Genomic DNA, 15,741 nt, shown 5'->3' on the forward strand with positions numbered 1-15,741 from the left:
CAATTAATCGCGATTAATCACATCCAAAATAAAAGTTTTTGTGTACATAATACATGTGTGTGTACTATGTAGATTTATTATGTATATATAAATACATACACATGCATGTATATATTTAAGAAAAAATATGTTATGCTTATATATTAAATATATTTATAAATAATGGGTCAAAGACGAAAAATGGTTTAAGCACAAAAACGATAAGTGTAATACTGCTTTAAAATTTAAAAGATTTCTATTTAATTTAATTGCATTTTTGTTTTTGTTTTCTGAGCAAAAAATAAATATCATACATTTTTCCCTAATTTACAGAAGACACCCACTAAAATGTCATTCAGTGTACCAATCTTGTCAGGCATATTTACTACAAAAATCAATTTATGACATATTAAAAGACAAATTACTTTCACCCCGGATACTAATTAGTTGTAATTCTACTTTTTTTAAATATGCCACTATCCTAGGTTGTCAGTAAGAATTTTTTACTTATTTAAAACACAATAACATTTTGTATTTTAATTTATTCTTTTATATATTTTAATATGTCCAATATGAATATGTTGTTTGAATTTTTACATATATTGTGTTACACTGAATGACAATGTAGCATTATTTAAACCAAATTTTGACATTTTGTTCTCCAAAAATGTATTTGAAACCTTAAAAGTAGACACTTTACTTACATTTAATTAGCTTTCTATGGAAATAAAATCACTTTTGTAAATTTCTTTTGATGTGGACATCTTAACGTCTTTGACCCTAATATAAATTATATGAATATAAATATATACATGTAAATATTTTCAGAATTTATACTGTATTATGTAGACAAAAACTTTTATTTTGGATGCGATTAATCATTGTCCAGCACTAATAAAAATAGAAAAAAGTCGGCACAGTTGGGCTATTTAATTATTTTTATTGGACCAATATCTGGGCTATTTTTAGAGCCCAGGTGTGCCAACTTTTTTCTATTTTCTATAATCGATTTTTTGTTGAGTACCCTGTACGTGCTTTTGTTTTAATTTTATTTTTAAGCATGTTTTTTACAATGAAGTTCTATAAGCTGTAATTTTTAAATGAAACAATATAATTATTATGGTGTTGTTTAGAAGTTTGAAGTGTTTACTAATTTATACATATACTGTACACTAAAGAAAAATGAAAAAGGCAGAGCTATAGTGTGCAGGTCTTTAGGTTTTGTTTGTGTAAAGAAAACAAATACAATCCGATCATTTTCTGTTCTGTTTATTTGGTGAAGGTTTTGAACAAAGAGAACTTGTCTTGGCCACAGAACTTCATCCAGTCGTATGTTACACATAAAACAGGTGAGCTGTCAACTCATTATAATGCACTAGCAATCCTCAGGACTCAATTCTCAGTTATGATGATGATGATGATGATGATGAATATGATGTGTTTGTTTGTACAGTGAGAGAGGAGGAATGCAGGAAGCTAATAAGGAGAAACACTGAGCTGAAACTAGAGTGTGAACATCTGAGTGACGAGGACAAGAAACTCTGCAATTCTCTCTCTGTAAGAAACTGCTAAATACGATGGGTTGAAATACAGACTACCTAATTTTAATCTTGATTTTAGCAAACCAATATTGATTATTAAACGGCAAGTATATTTTTGTTGACATTTCTACAGCTTAATTTGACATTAAAGGAACACTCCACTTTTTTTGGAAATAGGCTCATTCTCCAACTCCCCCCGAGTTAATAATTTGATTTTTACCGTTTTGAAATCCATTCAGCCATTCTCCTTTTCTGGCGATATCACTTTTAGCATAGCTTAGCATGGATCATTGAATCTTATTAGAGCAATAGCATCGTGTTCAAAAATTACCAACGAGTTTCGATATTTGTCTTATTTAAAACTTGACTCTTCTGCAGTTATATCGTGTACTAAGACCGGCGGAAAATGTAAAGCTGCGATTTTCTAGGCCGATAAGAATAGGAACTACACTCCCATTCCGGCGTAATAGTCAAGGAAGTTTGCTGCCGTAACATGGACGCATCAGGCGGAATAAAATTAGTTCCCAGCTAGGTTAGCATTTGCACATGTGCTGCGTGACATTACTGCGCCTGCTTCGGCCATGTTACGGCAGCAAACTTCCTTGACTATTACGCCGGAAAGGGAGTAGGATCTTGGGATCTTATCGGTCTAGAAAATCGCAGCTTTACATTTTCCGCCGGTCTTAGTACACGATATAACTACAGAAGAGCCAAGCTTTAAATAGGACAAATATCGAAACTCGTTGGTCATTTTTGAACGCGATGCTATTGTCTAATAGGATTCAATGATCCATGCTAAGCTATGCTATGATGTGATATCGCCAGAACAGGAGAACGGCTGAATGGATTTCAAAATGGTAAAACTCAACTTATTAACTCAGGGGAAGTTGGAGAATGAGCCTGTTTCCAAAAATAGTGGAGTGTTCCTTTAAAAGGGTAGTACAAAGTACAGGGTTGATGCATAACATAAAGACACTTTTTTAATAATTCAGTTTTAAACCATGCAACTGAAAAAAGATGAACATAGAAGAAGATCAAGACTGTGTCTGTCAGACATGTTTAGTGAATGATTTTAAATCTGTGTTCATCAGAAATGCATTGAGCAGAAGGAGCGTCTTTTGGGTCAGCAGCGGGAGACTCAGACGTCCCTCGAGCGTCTCAAGACTCTGATCCGACTCATCCAGCGTGACCAGATGATCCAAGTAACTATGACGGCCACCACCACCACCGGAGCATCGCTGCTCTCCCTGCCTTGGATCAAAGCCACGGGCAGCAGCACCAGCACCATGGCGCCCACAGCTGGCTCCTCTGCAGTACTGCACAAAACCACGCTTCAGCCGCAAGGCAACAACTGACCCCAAACCCACACAAACACGCAGAACAGCTCTCTACAAGACCACCAAATGTCTTTGTAAAGACACGGACGGAGATATCCAACCAACGTGCATTTCTTCTGGTAACGTCTTACCATAAAATAATGGAAAATTTTGACAAAAAAAAGAAAAGAAATTATGAGCATCACTTAATTCATAAGTATTTTTTAAAGCCAACACACAGTGCTCACAAGATTTTTTTTTTTTATTCACTGTTTTTTAATGCATTATTTTTCTTGGCCTTAATGTATTTATGACTAGATTACAATGCTGTTGCAAATATATGAAATAAGTATTCTACATAGTTAGAAACGTTTCTTTTTACGCTTTGCGTTTTTTACTGGGGTTTGGTGTGTGTGCGCGTATCGGGGGGAATAATCGTTCGCGTTTAGTTATTGAGAAGGTTAGCATAGTTCTAGTTGAAGAGAAGCGACTTATGAAATGGAGAGCACTGTACATTGATATATCCGAATAAACGTTCGTTTGCGTTTTTTATGTTGAACAATGTTTGCCATAATAATTCAGGTTAAAGCGAGACAGGGAATTTTTTTCATTTTGTTCATTTTGTGTGTACTTGCGAGCGTTCAAACATAAAAAACCAACAAACAACAACAACATAAAATAATTTTTCAGTATTAATAGAGATGAAAGAACAAAGTATTTAAGATAACAACAGAATTTAGCCTTTTTAGTGAAGAATTTAGTATTTTCATGCTGATGCCTGTTAATGATTTCAAATAAGTATTGGAGAGAGGGATCTTTGTAAATATATGGGGTTTATTTTATTTCGGCTGTCCCAACAACACAAACAGAAAGGCCATTTGATTTCTTTGAGTGCCTGATCCCGGAATCCAAAAAACTTATGTTTTGTCTCCCCACTATTTAAAATATGCCAAAAACCCTTGAGTGTTTTTGTACCGTTAACTGTATAATGTTTTCATCTCATCTTGCTCTCTTGTCTGTTTTTTTACGTTTTTCGAAAGTGTTTTCGTTTTCTTATTTCACTTCACTCCGGAAGTATCACAAGTTGCATTATTATTTTTATTCATCTTTTTGAATTGTTAGAAGTGAACACTGCCTGATGAATAAAAGTGAAGAATTCATATCTAAAACACTTAAGTAGGAAATCATTTGAATGGTACTTCTTTGGAGGGAACGTTTAGCATGATCATTTGAATGGTTTGTCTTCCTGTGTGGTTCGAAAAACAAATGCCGCATCCCTAATGGAGTTACTACAAACATTAACAAAATGCAGAACAACGCAAATAACAAGTTGCACACGGTTAACGACAGCACTATCATTCTCAACAAAGGATATTTCATTAAAAAAACTAAAATTGGTTTTAGTTGTTTTGATTTAGTGTTAAATAATGAAGACCTTCATTATATATGTGTACCTTTAAGGGCTAACAGACTTGTATTTAACCACATTTGGAGTAAATATATATTTTTCTTTCTTCTGTTTAAAAGAATATCTACTGAATTCATATGCAGCTCAATCCAGGTGCTCAATTTGGTAGCATCTGTAAATTGTCCTTTGTCTAACATTTTCTATGAAGTCTGTAAATGTAATGCTAGTAACCTAACAGTCAGGTTCTATATTTTAACACATGCTTTGCATTTACTTTAAAAAGCTTACAGTTAACAGTATTATTATTACAGCATTTATTAATCTTTGTTATTGATGTAATTCATACAAATATGATTGTTCATTGTTAGCTCATGTTAGTTAAAGGGATGGATCACCCAAAGATGAAAATTATGTCATTAATTGCGCACCCTCATGTTGCTCCAAATAAGACATCATTCATCTTCAGAACACAAATTAAGGTATTTGTGATGAAATCCGACAGCTTTCTGACCCTGCGTAGACAGCAACTGAACTATGTTCAAGGCCCAGAAAGTTAGTAAGGACAGGATCAGAAAGCTCTCAGATCTCATCAAAAATATCTTAATTTGTGTTCTGAAGATGAATGTCTTACGGGTTTGGAATGACACGAGGGTCATTTCATTTTTGGGTAAACTATCCCTTTAAACTGTATCTTTAAATTGAACTAATTTACAATTAGAGTCAATTTTGGCTCTCTTTTTTTTTTGGCTCTCTAAATTAAAATGATATGTTATTAAAAAAAAAAGGTATTATTGTCAAATTGTCACCACAGTTCTGATATTCGAATACTTACAAATACATTAAAATGAGATCACTATTGTCATTTTTGTTAGATATTTGAGTATGTACAGTCAAGTTGAAATTATTTATACCCCTGGCAAATTTTGATTTTGAAATTTTGAAATTTTTTTTTTTTTTTTTTTTTTTGATTAGAAATGACACAGACATCTCCCAGAAGATAATAAGACGATGTACAAGAGGCATCATTGTGGAAAAATTATTACTCATCTAACAATAAGTGGCATGTCCAAAATTATTCATACCCTTCTCAATAATCAATAGAAAAGCCTTTATTAGGTATTACAGCAATCAAACGCTTCCTATAATTGCTGACCAGCTTTTTGCATGTCTCCACTGGTATTTTTGCCCATTCATCTTTAGTGATGAGCTCCAACTCTTTTAGGTTGGAGGGTCTCCTTGATCCCCTGATCTTTAGCTCCCTCCACAGATTCTCAATTGGATTTAAGTCAGGATTCTGGCTGGGCCACTGCAAAATGTTAATGTTTTTGTCTGCTAACCATTTCTTCACCACTTTTGCTGTGTGTTTTGGGTCGTTGTCATGCTGAAATGTCCACTGGTGCTCAAGGCCAAGTTTCTCTACAGACTGCCTGATGTTGTTGTTGAGAATTTTGATGTATTGCTCGTTTTTCACGGTGCTGTTTACTGTGATTAGGTTCCCTGGTCCACCAGCTGAAAAACGCCCCCAAAACATTAGGTTCCCACCACCATGTTTGACAGTGGGGATGGTGTTCTTAGGGTTGAAGGCTTCTCCTTTTTTATGCCAAATGAAGGCTACATCATTGTGACCAAACAATTAAATTTTTGTTTCATCTGACCATAAAACAGAAGACCAGAAGTCTTCTTCTTTGTCCAGATGAGCATTTGCAAAGGCCAAGCGGGCTTTTGTGTGCCTTACATGGAGAAGTGGTGTCCTCCTTGGTCTGCGTCTGTGGAACCCAGTGGTGTGCAGTGTCCGTTGGACTGTCTGCTTTGAGATGTTGCCACCAGCAGAGCCCAGATTCATCAGGATGGCCTTGGTGGTGATCCTTCTTTTTTACCTCTCTCACTATCCTCCTGGCCAGCACAGGTGTCACTTTTGGCTTCCGACCACGTCCTCTGAGATTTTTCACAGTGCGGAACATCTTGTATTTTTAATAATACTTTGCACTGTAGCCTCTGGAACTTCAAAACATTTAGATATGGTCTTATAGCCCTTTCCTGACTTGTGAGCAGCCACAATGTGCAGCCGATTAAAACAGCTGTTCCCAATGAATCAGGGTAATTAGGATGCTTTAGAACAGCTTGGACTATTTGGAATGGTATAGAACTTTGGATTTTCCCATAGACTGTGACAGTTTGCAAAGGGTATGAATAATTTTCGACATGCCACTTTTTGTTCAAATGTAAATAAAAGCTGAGAATTTTTTTTTTTTTTCCACAATGATGCCTCTTGTACATCGTATTATTATCTTTTGGGAGAAGCCTGTGTCATTTCCGGTCAAAAAAAGAAAAAAAAAAAAAAACTTGCTGGTTGAATAAAAGTAACTTTAAGTCAGAAATTGCCAGGAGTATGAATAATTTCGGGCTTGACTGTAAGTATGTATTAGGTATTTTACAATATATGAAGCATTATCTATACAGACGTCTTATAAAGTGTTTTCCTTGACAAAATTGAATTCTCATCTCATAAATATCTTTCAGGTCCTGTATTGTCATATCCAGAATGTAACTAAATGCATATCATCTGTTGTTTCATAACAGTCGCTCCTGCTAAGTAGAAACTACATCGAGATCAGTAACTAGAAAAAAAAATGTTGGCAAGCATCTTCCATGTTTTCCAAAAAAAAAAAAAAAAAGTAAACATACATAATTTACTTAATACTTGTTTTCAGAAAATAATTTCTGGAAATAAAGTTGTTTTTATTTTAAAGTAAGTTAGTCTTGCTCTACAAATGTTTACATCTTTTTTTATTGGAAAACAAGGTTCTGCTGATTGAGGGTAGTGGGATGTGACGTTAATATCAGCCCTTTCCATGAATACTATAGATATTTTAATTTGTATTTTGTTATGTAATTTTTATTTATTTATTTTTTTTTTTACTATATCAGTGCTCTGATTCTTCATATCACTTCCATCTACATTGCGGCACGTCCCTGATTTCTGTTCACCTGTTGTCGCCCATGTTCCAGATATCCTCTCCGGGAGAAACTGTGCAGTGCTTATACAGATCTATTTTACTACACTCAACACTACGTTGAACAAAAACAAATTATATTCTTTTATCAATGAACAAATGAGGGAAGACAAAAAATGACAATTTTTTATTGTTTGCTAATTATGCATTTTGACTTAGCTTGCAATATGTGACGTGTCCTTTTGCAATGGAGAAGGAAGCAAAGCGGAGTGGATAAGACAACACACAGAGGTGTTTAGCTAGATGTCTTTGGACTGTGTTTTTCTTTGTCATTCTGAAGGGGACTGTCCAGTGGATAGTACATATAGAAGAGTGTTTGTCTTACATATGCCAATGTAGTTTTTACATCATCTTATGATCTATTAAAGTTGATTGATGGAAGTTCATCAATTGTAAGACTTGTCTCACTTTTTGTGCTTCTTGAGAATTCTGCAAAAACAAAGTGCCATTTTAAATGTGTCCTATTAGTATTGATCATAGTCAAGGTTAGTCATACACCCTGAAAACATAGACCTTAGCACAATAAACCACAACCCCCAGCATACCAATACACAAAAAATGGCTTAATGACCCTAACCCTGATGTATATCACCCCTCAAAAATGGCAATTCTGTTATATGTTTTGGCGAATTACTGACTGATTTATGAACTGTTTTTGTATCCTCTGCTTAAGACCTAGTGCCAGTTATTTTTCTAAAAATCATGTTTTCATATGATCGACATAATGCAAAATCTTACAAAGTTTTCATGTGAGATCAGATTAAAAACACTGAAAATCATTCTGCATAGCAATACATTTTTTGAGTGTTTACATTGAAACACTATTGTAGCACCAACTTAATGAAAGGTAAGAGTCAAGAGCCCAACTAAAGCAATCACTGATCACAATAATGGTGATTTGTTGAAATTTCAACATTTTTTTAACATTAATAGTGGGTGATATTACTTCAGTGTCATTAACATTGACAAATCAATTATTTTTGACATTGATTCAATGGTTGCTTGCTATCAGGGCATGGTCTCTATGTGGTTGACTGAAGGCTAACATTGGGTAGCACTATTGAAATATGTTCTGGCCCATCTGAGGGGTGGTTATAACTTACTATTTGGCTGCGATTTGGGCCAGTTATGGCTCATGTCTGTAGTCCAGATTTGGGCCACACAAGGGCCGTAATTCTTTGTTGCATTCGGGCCAAATAGAACTGCTTGCTTGGCGTCAATTGCTATTACTCTCTATTCCTTAATAAAAGTTTGTCTCAGCAGCTTTGTGAATTGGTTTTAAAGGAACACTCCACTTTTTTTTTTTTGGAAATAGGCTCATTCTCCAACTCCCCCCGAGTTAATAAGTTGAGTTTTACCGTTTTGAAATCCATTCAGCCGTTCTCCTGTTCTGGCGGTATCACTTTTAGCATAGCTTAGCATAGATCATTGAATCCTATTAGACCAATAGCATCGCGTTCAAAAATGACCAACGAATTTCGATATTTGTCCTATTTAAAACTTGACTCTTCTGTAGTTATATCGTGTACTAAAACCGGCGGAAATGCAAAGCTGCGCAGTAATATCACGCAGCACATGTGGAAATGCTAACCTAGCTGGGAACTAATTTCAGGCGCTGTGTGATATTACTTAGCCTGCTGCGGCCATATTACGGCAGCAAACTTCCTTGACTATTACACCAGAATGGGAGTCTTATCGGCCTAGAAAATCGCATCTTTACATTTTCCACCGGTCTTAGTGGACAATATAACTGCAGAAGATTCAAGTTTTAAATAGGACAAATATCGAAACTTGTTGGTTTGTTTCTGAACGCGATGCTATTGGTCTAATAGGATTCAATGACCTATGCTAAGCTATGCTAAAAGTGATATAAGTGGAGTGTTCCTTTAAGAGAAAAAGCTTTCAGATGATCTTTAAATCTCAATATTAAAAATGTGACCCTTATGACTGGTTTTGTGGTCCAGGGTCACATATGTAATAGTGAAAGAGTAATACTATGGATACAGTAGTTTGGATTAAAATGTTTTAAGATGATGAGAAACAAAAATCCTTTTCAGTGGCATTGTGGTGTAAATTTTGTATTCACTAAGAAGTCAGTGAAACTGTCTTTAGTGTTACAATATCAAATAATAAAAATGAAGTAAGCACATTGGTGCAAGTTTTCCGAATATTAAACTGTTACACATGCATTTATGCTGATAATGGTACTTCATGGTATCTGTGGAAAGTATGACACCTACTGGCTGGGGAACAAACTGAGTGTTACTCAAATGTGAAAAAAGTGACCCTGGACCACAAAACCAGTCTTAAGTAGCACGGGTATATTTGTAGCAATTTCCAAAAATACATTGTATGGATCAAAATTATTGATTTTCTTTTCATGCCAAAAATCATTAGCATATTAAGTACAGATCATGCTCCATGAATATATTTTATACATTTCCTATCATAAATATATCAAAACTTAATTTTTGATTAGTAAAATGTATTGCTAAGAACTTAATTTGGACAACTCTAAATGCGATTTTCTCAGTATTTTGATATTTTTGCAACTCTTAGATTCCAGATTTTCAAACTGTTCAAACAGTTGTACCAAATATTGTCCTATCCTAAGAAATCATACATCAATGGAAAGCTTATTTATTCAGCTTTCAGATGATGTGTAAAACTCAATTTAAAAAAATTGACCCTCATGTCTGGTTGTGTGGTCTAGGGTTACAAATATAGAAACTTAAATTTAAATTAAGCCTACTTGTTTGTTATAAACAATATCCCAGTGGCAATCATGCTGTTGTTTGGAATAAAGATGCCCCCTTAAGAACAATGGGCATTATGATATATTTGTATTATATTTCAATGTGTTTGGCATATGCAGGATGCTGCTGCATCAGCTAATGTGTACTAAGGTGTCCACAAATTCCCTTTTACACAAAAACCCTTGGTATTCAACATAATGATCAATGTTTTCCAGGCACAGAAAATAAGACCAGTAAACCTGAATTTTTTTTTCGACTGACTAAATCTAACAAATGTTGATATTCAGATCAAATGACAACATTAAGAAGATAATGTTTTGTTTTTCAAGCCATCAAGAGAAAATGGGGGTCATATTAAATAAATCAAAAAGCATGCATATTAAGACTTGTTTTCATGCATTGGAGTTTTGAATGTGTATTTGCTATTTTCTTTCTATCAAATTTTTGTCAACTTGTCAATCATTTTGTGTTATTGATTTGCACCATATTACAAAAACAATGCACATTTACTTCACAAATAAAACCTCCACTAAAACATCAAGCCTACTACACTGTGACAACCCAAAATTAATAATCGCCTCCCAGCAACACACGAGAGCGCCTCCTTCTGTGCTTCTGATTAGAGGAATCCACGGCTGGATAATGACTAATGCAACATCCCCCTCTCACAGCCAATCACAGCACAGAAGAGCTCACAAGCCTCAAATTTGGCCGTTGTGATGTTGATCAGCTTCATTTGGCTTCTGAATGTTTCCAACTGCTGCTCCAAACGCTTTAATCCAGAGCTAAAGAATTGCTCCAGGTTTCCTGGTATAACAGCTGCAGCTAATGGCATTGAAGCTCACATAAGCCCTCAGAGTTTCCCCAGATCATTGACCACACGAGCGGCACGAGTCCTAATAACAAAAGGAAATTTTTTAGCTTTGGTCGCTTCTGAACAAAAATGAAGATGTCTTTTTAATAGTGATTTCCAAAATGGCTTTTAATCAGGAACTAAAGGAAAGCAAAAACATGTTTGTTGAAAATTAGCCTTTATTAAAAGTTATTGAATAACTGTATAGTTACTATCATTACTGTAATGCAAAAAAAAAAAAAAAAAAAAAAAAAATCATAGCAAGAATGTCAACAGCTTGTGCTGCTTTAGTAAAATGTTTAGCGTATTGTTTAGTATACAGTATTATTAGAGAAACAAAGTGAGATATTTGCCTTAATGTATCTTTGTTTTAAAATGATTAACCCTCAAATTGATAAACAAAATAACATTAAATTAAATACATACATACAAACACTACATGCATGTTTAAATGTATATGCACATACAGATGCTGTATGACCTTGGGTCAAAGGCGTTAAGATGTCCACGTCAAAAGAAATTTACAAAAGTGATTTTATGTTTATAGAAAGCACATTAAATGTAAGTAAAGTGTCTAATTTGAAGGTTTCAAATACATTTTTGGAGAATAAAATGTTCAAATTTGGTTGAAATAATGTTATTCGGTGTATCATGTTGTACATTGTGCATATTAAAATATATGAAAGAATAAGGTTTTAAATAAGTTAAAAAAATCTTACTGACAAATGGGCAAAACCTAGGATACTGGCATTTAAAAAAAAAACTAACTAAACTAATTAGTACTTGGGGTGAAAGTAATTAGTCTTTTAATATATCATAAATTGATTTTTGTTGTAAATATGCCTGACAAGATTGTTACACTGAATTACATTTTGGTGGGTGTCTTCTGTAAATTAGGGAAACATGTAGGATATTGATTTATTGCTTAGAAAAACAAAAACATAAATGCAATTAAATTACACAGAAACCAAATAATCTCATACACTCATTTCCAAAATTCCGTTATTCAAATTACATTAAATATCATTCAAACCCTTCACGCACCTTTGTACCATATCTACCCCTAAACGGTGCACACTAGAGCTTTAAAAGACACATAATAGTACCTTAAGTGTCCATATTAGTACCTTTTGAAAGAGTATCTCCCAACTGACAGCTACTTTTTTCTGAGGGTGTAATAGTTTACATTATTTCATCATCATCAAAAAAAAAAAAAAAAAAAAAAGATGGTAAAATAATGTCAAATCGATTCAAAGTTTGATAGGTATACAACACTTTCCAGACAAAATCACAGAAAAAAAAATAGTTCTGGAGCTTTAAAGTTCTTTATCTTCCAGCCATGTCTCCACAGCTGCATTCACAACCAGTCCTTTCATCAATGATTTGTTGTTCATAATTTTTCTCTAATAAATAAATAAATGTACATTGATACATGTTGATGGTTTGACAGCTTGAAATTCAATCCCTACACTGTAAAAAGGTTTCACCAGTTTCAACTTATAAACCTAAGTTCAGCAGCTGCCTTAACTTTTTAGGTTAAATCAGCTGAAAACTAGAAGTCATTTTAACTTATTACAATAAAAATGAGTTAATTTAACTTGTGAGTTTAAATGACGTAAGTTGATTTAACTTAAAATTTTAAGGCAGCTGCTAAACTTACGTTTTTAAGTTAAAGCTAGTGAAAACTTTTTACAGTGTTAGTTTTACGTTAAGTCTTAACTTAAGTCATTTCAGCTCACAAATTAAATCATCTAATTTTATTGTAATAAGTTAAAATGACTTGTAGTTTTAAGCTGATTTACCTTAAAATTTCAAGGCAGCTGCTGGACCTAAGTTTATAAGTTGAATCTGGTAAAAACTTTTTACAGTGTAGTTTCTCTGCAAAAGGCAGTGAAGTAAAACCAAACTTTGTAGCAGTTACTCCAGAGAAAAGCATACAGTGGATTTATCATAGCAGCCCACATTGAATAATTATTAAGATTTATCTTTCATAATTTGTACACTCATATAGTGATTTAGTGTTTTGTCAATAGACAATTTGAAAAAGTCTTGTCCTTTTAGGCAACATTAATGTTTAAAATAATAATCTCTTAAAACTCGTAGGAAAATGCCGAGTCCATATTGAAGCTAAAAGCATTTCAAAATAATCCTTTATATAATCACATCTCAAAAGTTAGGCTAAGCTTAGACTCTTTTTAGCACTTTCTTTTAATCTGCGGTCAATTCCTCAATACACCATGCAGTAGTAAAGCTTGTCTTTTACAGGAATTAAAAACATTCAAATAATTGGCTGATTTTGGAGTAAATTGGCTGAATGAATGGTCCACTAACTTACCATTTAAAACACTTATATAAAGACCGCAAGTCTGTGTTTGTACTGATTTTTAATTTTCAGTACTTTGCACTTTAAAATTAACTTCTAAATGTTTGTAACAGGCAACACAATTAAGTAAATGTTTGAAGTTATCAAAATGACACAAACAGTGAAAAAGTTCCAGCGAATAAAAGTATATATTTAACAGCACAATGAAAATGGCTGTACTTTTTGCAGTATGGTAATAAAACAATACAAAGATACATAAAATGTGGCAATGACTGTTTTACAATAATATTTTTACATCAGTAATGGCTATGACATTGTAAATAAATAGCTTTTTTTGTTAATTATTAAAATAACATACTTATTAATAACAACATTTTGACAATTTGCTGTTCTTGAAGAGTGAAAATTACCACGTTGTTTTTGTAGTTTCTCTATTTCATTATACAGTGCATATCAAATCATTTTCTTTCACTTTTTTATAAATTTTTTTAAATATAACATTTAAATGAAAGTAAAAAATGAAATCAAAAAGTAAGTGAATTTGCATAATGCAAAATATTTTATGCTTCTTTTTCCCATTATTAATAATGTCCCATTATTTAATAACAGTTAAGCACTTTTTACTTTTATTTGAATGTTTTATTAAAAAAAATAAACAAAAAAGTGAAAGAATTTTAAATAAATGGAAAAGCATCAGTTTTTTATTTTAGTGCAGTGTTGCTCATGTAAACAGAATCAGTTATTATTAGTCAGATGGATCTAACACAGCTCGGATATGAATAATCAAGATATAATAAGCGCAGACACAGGGCTAGGCAATTCCTCATGTATATTTAGTGCATCGTGGGAATTCAGACAGGCTGCTTTGAGCATTCACAGAGACCTTGTTCAAACAGTTGCTGTTTATAAAAGAGTAAAGCAAATGGAAACTGCTTATAGATTCCAGAATAAAGAGAAGTCAAAACAATGATTTCATCATTACGTTTAGTTTATGGGTTTATATGTTGATCTGACAGCAGTTTTAGAGATGTCCTGTACAGCACAACACAAGAAACATGCCGTATGACATATGGCCAAACTAATTGAAATAAAACCTCATTCACTTACAGCCACTTGCTGAATGTACATTATATATATTCAAGCCTAAAAATATCCTTGGTGAATTGCAGAAGTGTAAACTATAAATTACTTAGCTACAGATTACTGATGTATTATTAAATGAGCATCACACTCACATACAGAAACTCAAAACTCAAAAACGTAAAGTGGGGACCATACACTAAAAAGTTTTCACCAGATTTAACTTAAAAACCTAAGTTAAGCAGCTCTAAGTTTTTAAGTTAAATCAGCTTAAAACTACAAGTCATTTTAACTTATTACAATAAAAATGAGTTGATTTAACTTGTGAGTTTAAATGTCTTAAGTTGATTTAACTTAACATTTTAAGGCAGCTGCTAAACTTACGTTTTTAAGTTGAAACTGGTGAAAACTTTTTACAGTGTAGGCACACTGTAAGAATACATATTGCAAACACATAGATGTCCCTCTGAAAAAACCCCCCCTCAAATATCTGTTTTTGTCAGAGTAGATGTCTTGTTGCACTCACAATTGCGCACTAGTTTGCAATTGAGTCTAAAAAAAGTCTAAAAATTACCATCTCAGGGAGTCCAGAAGATGGCAGTATTGCAGTTTACTGTATTAAAATGTTTATAAAGCCTCTTTTGGGCTCACATTTGACAGCTAAACATTGCTTGTTATACCTTTTGTAGGGTTTATTATCATTTTTACGTTTATGTGTTACATGCATCCGTGTCTTGGGAGAACCTGAGAGACTCTCTACATGATGAATCATCTTTGCACAATGCATACAACAGGCTAAGGTTGATTTTTATACGCTGTGGCTCACAGATAGTTAACACAGGTGATGGCGCCAGGGCCGTCACGTCCTCTGTGTGAGCGGTTCCTCATCCAGCGTAATCCTGCTTGAGCCACATCTGATCTCCTGTGATAGCACACAATTTCCAACAGCAAGCCTTAGATGCTGTGTGCATTGACAGATCAGAGCGCTGATAGTGTGTTCTTGTGTTTGTGGTTTGAATGGACTAATAAAAGCGCTGACCTCTGTTGGGAGACAGCAGTACTGCTGAAAGTCAAGCTGCCCAACAATTTGTCCACCACCAGCATCCTTGCGAGGGCACCAGGACCATTGATTTTCTTCAAGGACCTGATGACTTTTTGCCATTTTCAGCTTTAGCTTGCCACATTGACGTTAATTATGGTTTATAACCTATTTAACACAACACATAACAATATGGTTGAGGTGATATATTGGTGGCTAAATTAGCATAAACCGCTTGTATTCTCCTAGTTATAAATGAAGAAAAGCGGTAAATAGGTGCCATCCATCATCTTAACCTTGACCGTGGCTTTCTAGGAGGAGGTAAAATATGAGCAGTATTCCATATCGATGACAAAAATAATATTATTAAGACACTTAAAGAAACACTCCATTTTTTTTTTTTTTTTTGGAAATAGGCTCATTCTCCAACTC

At 33.8% G+C, this 15,741-nt stretch overlaps 1 protein-coding gene across 1 annotated transcript in view; it reads left to right on the forward strand.

Moving 5' to 3' along the window:
* The window catches only part of phf21b (PHD finger protein 21B), a 26,406-nt gene extending 18,774 nt beyond the window's left edge, over positions 1 to 7,632 (forward strand). Inside the window, exons 11-13 of the mRNA XM_073837831.1 lie at positions 1,262 to 1,328; positions 1,433 to 1,536; positions 2,612 to 7,632. Of these exons, the coding sequence (XP_073693932.1) occupies positions 1,262 to 1,328; positions 1,433 to 1,536; positions 2,612 to 2,875 (435 nt within the window). The 3' untranslated portion in view covers positions 2,876 to 7,632. The remainder of the gene's footprint in view (positions 1 to 1,261; positions 1,329 to 1,432; positions 1,537 to 2,611) is intronic.
* Positions 7,633 to 15,741: the final 8,109 nt, after the last annotated feature.

Source organism: Garra rufa, chromosome 4 (genome assembly GCF_049309525.1).
Source record: "Garra rufa chromosome 4, GarRuf1.0, whole genome shotgun sequence".
Taxonomy (NCBI): domain Eukaryota; kingdom Metazoa; phylum Chordata; class Actinopteri; order Cypriniformes; family Cyprinidae; genus Garra; species Garra rufa.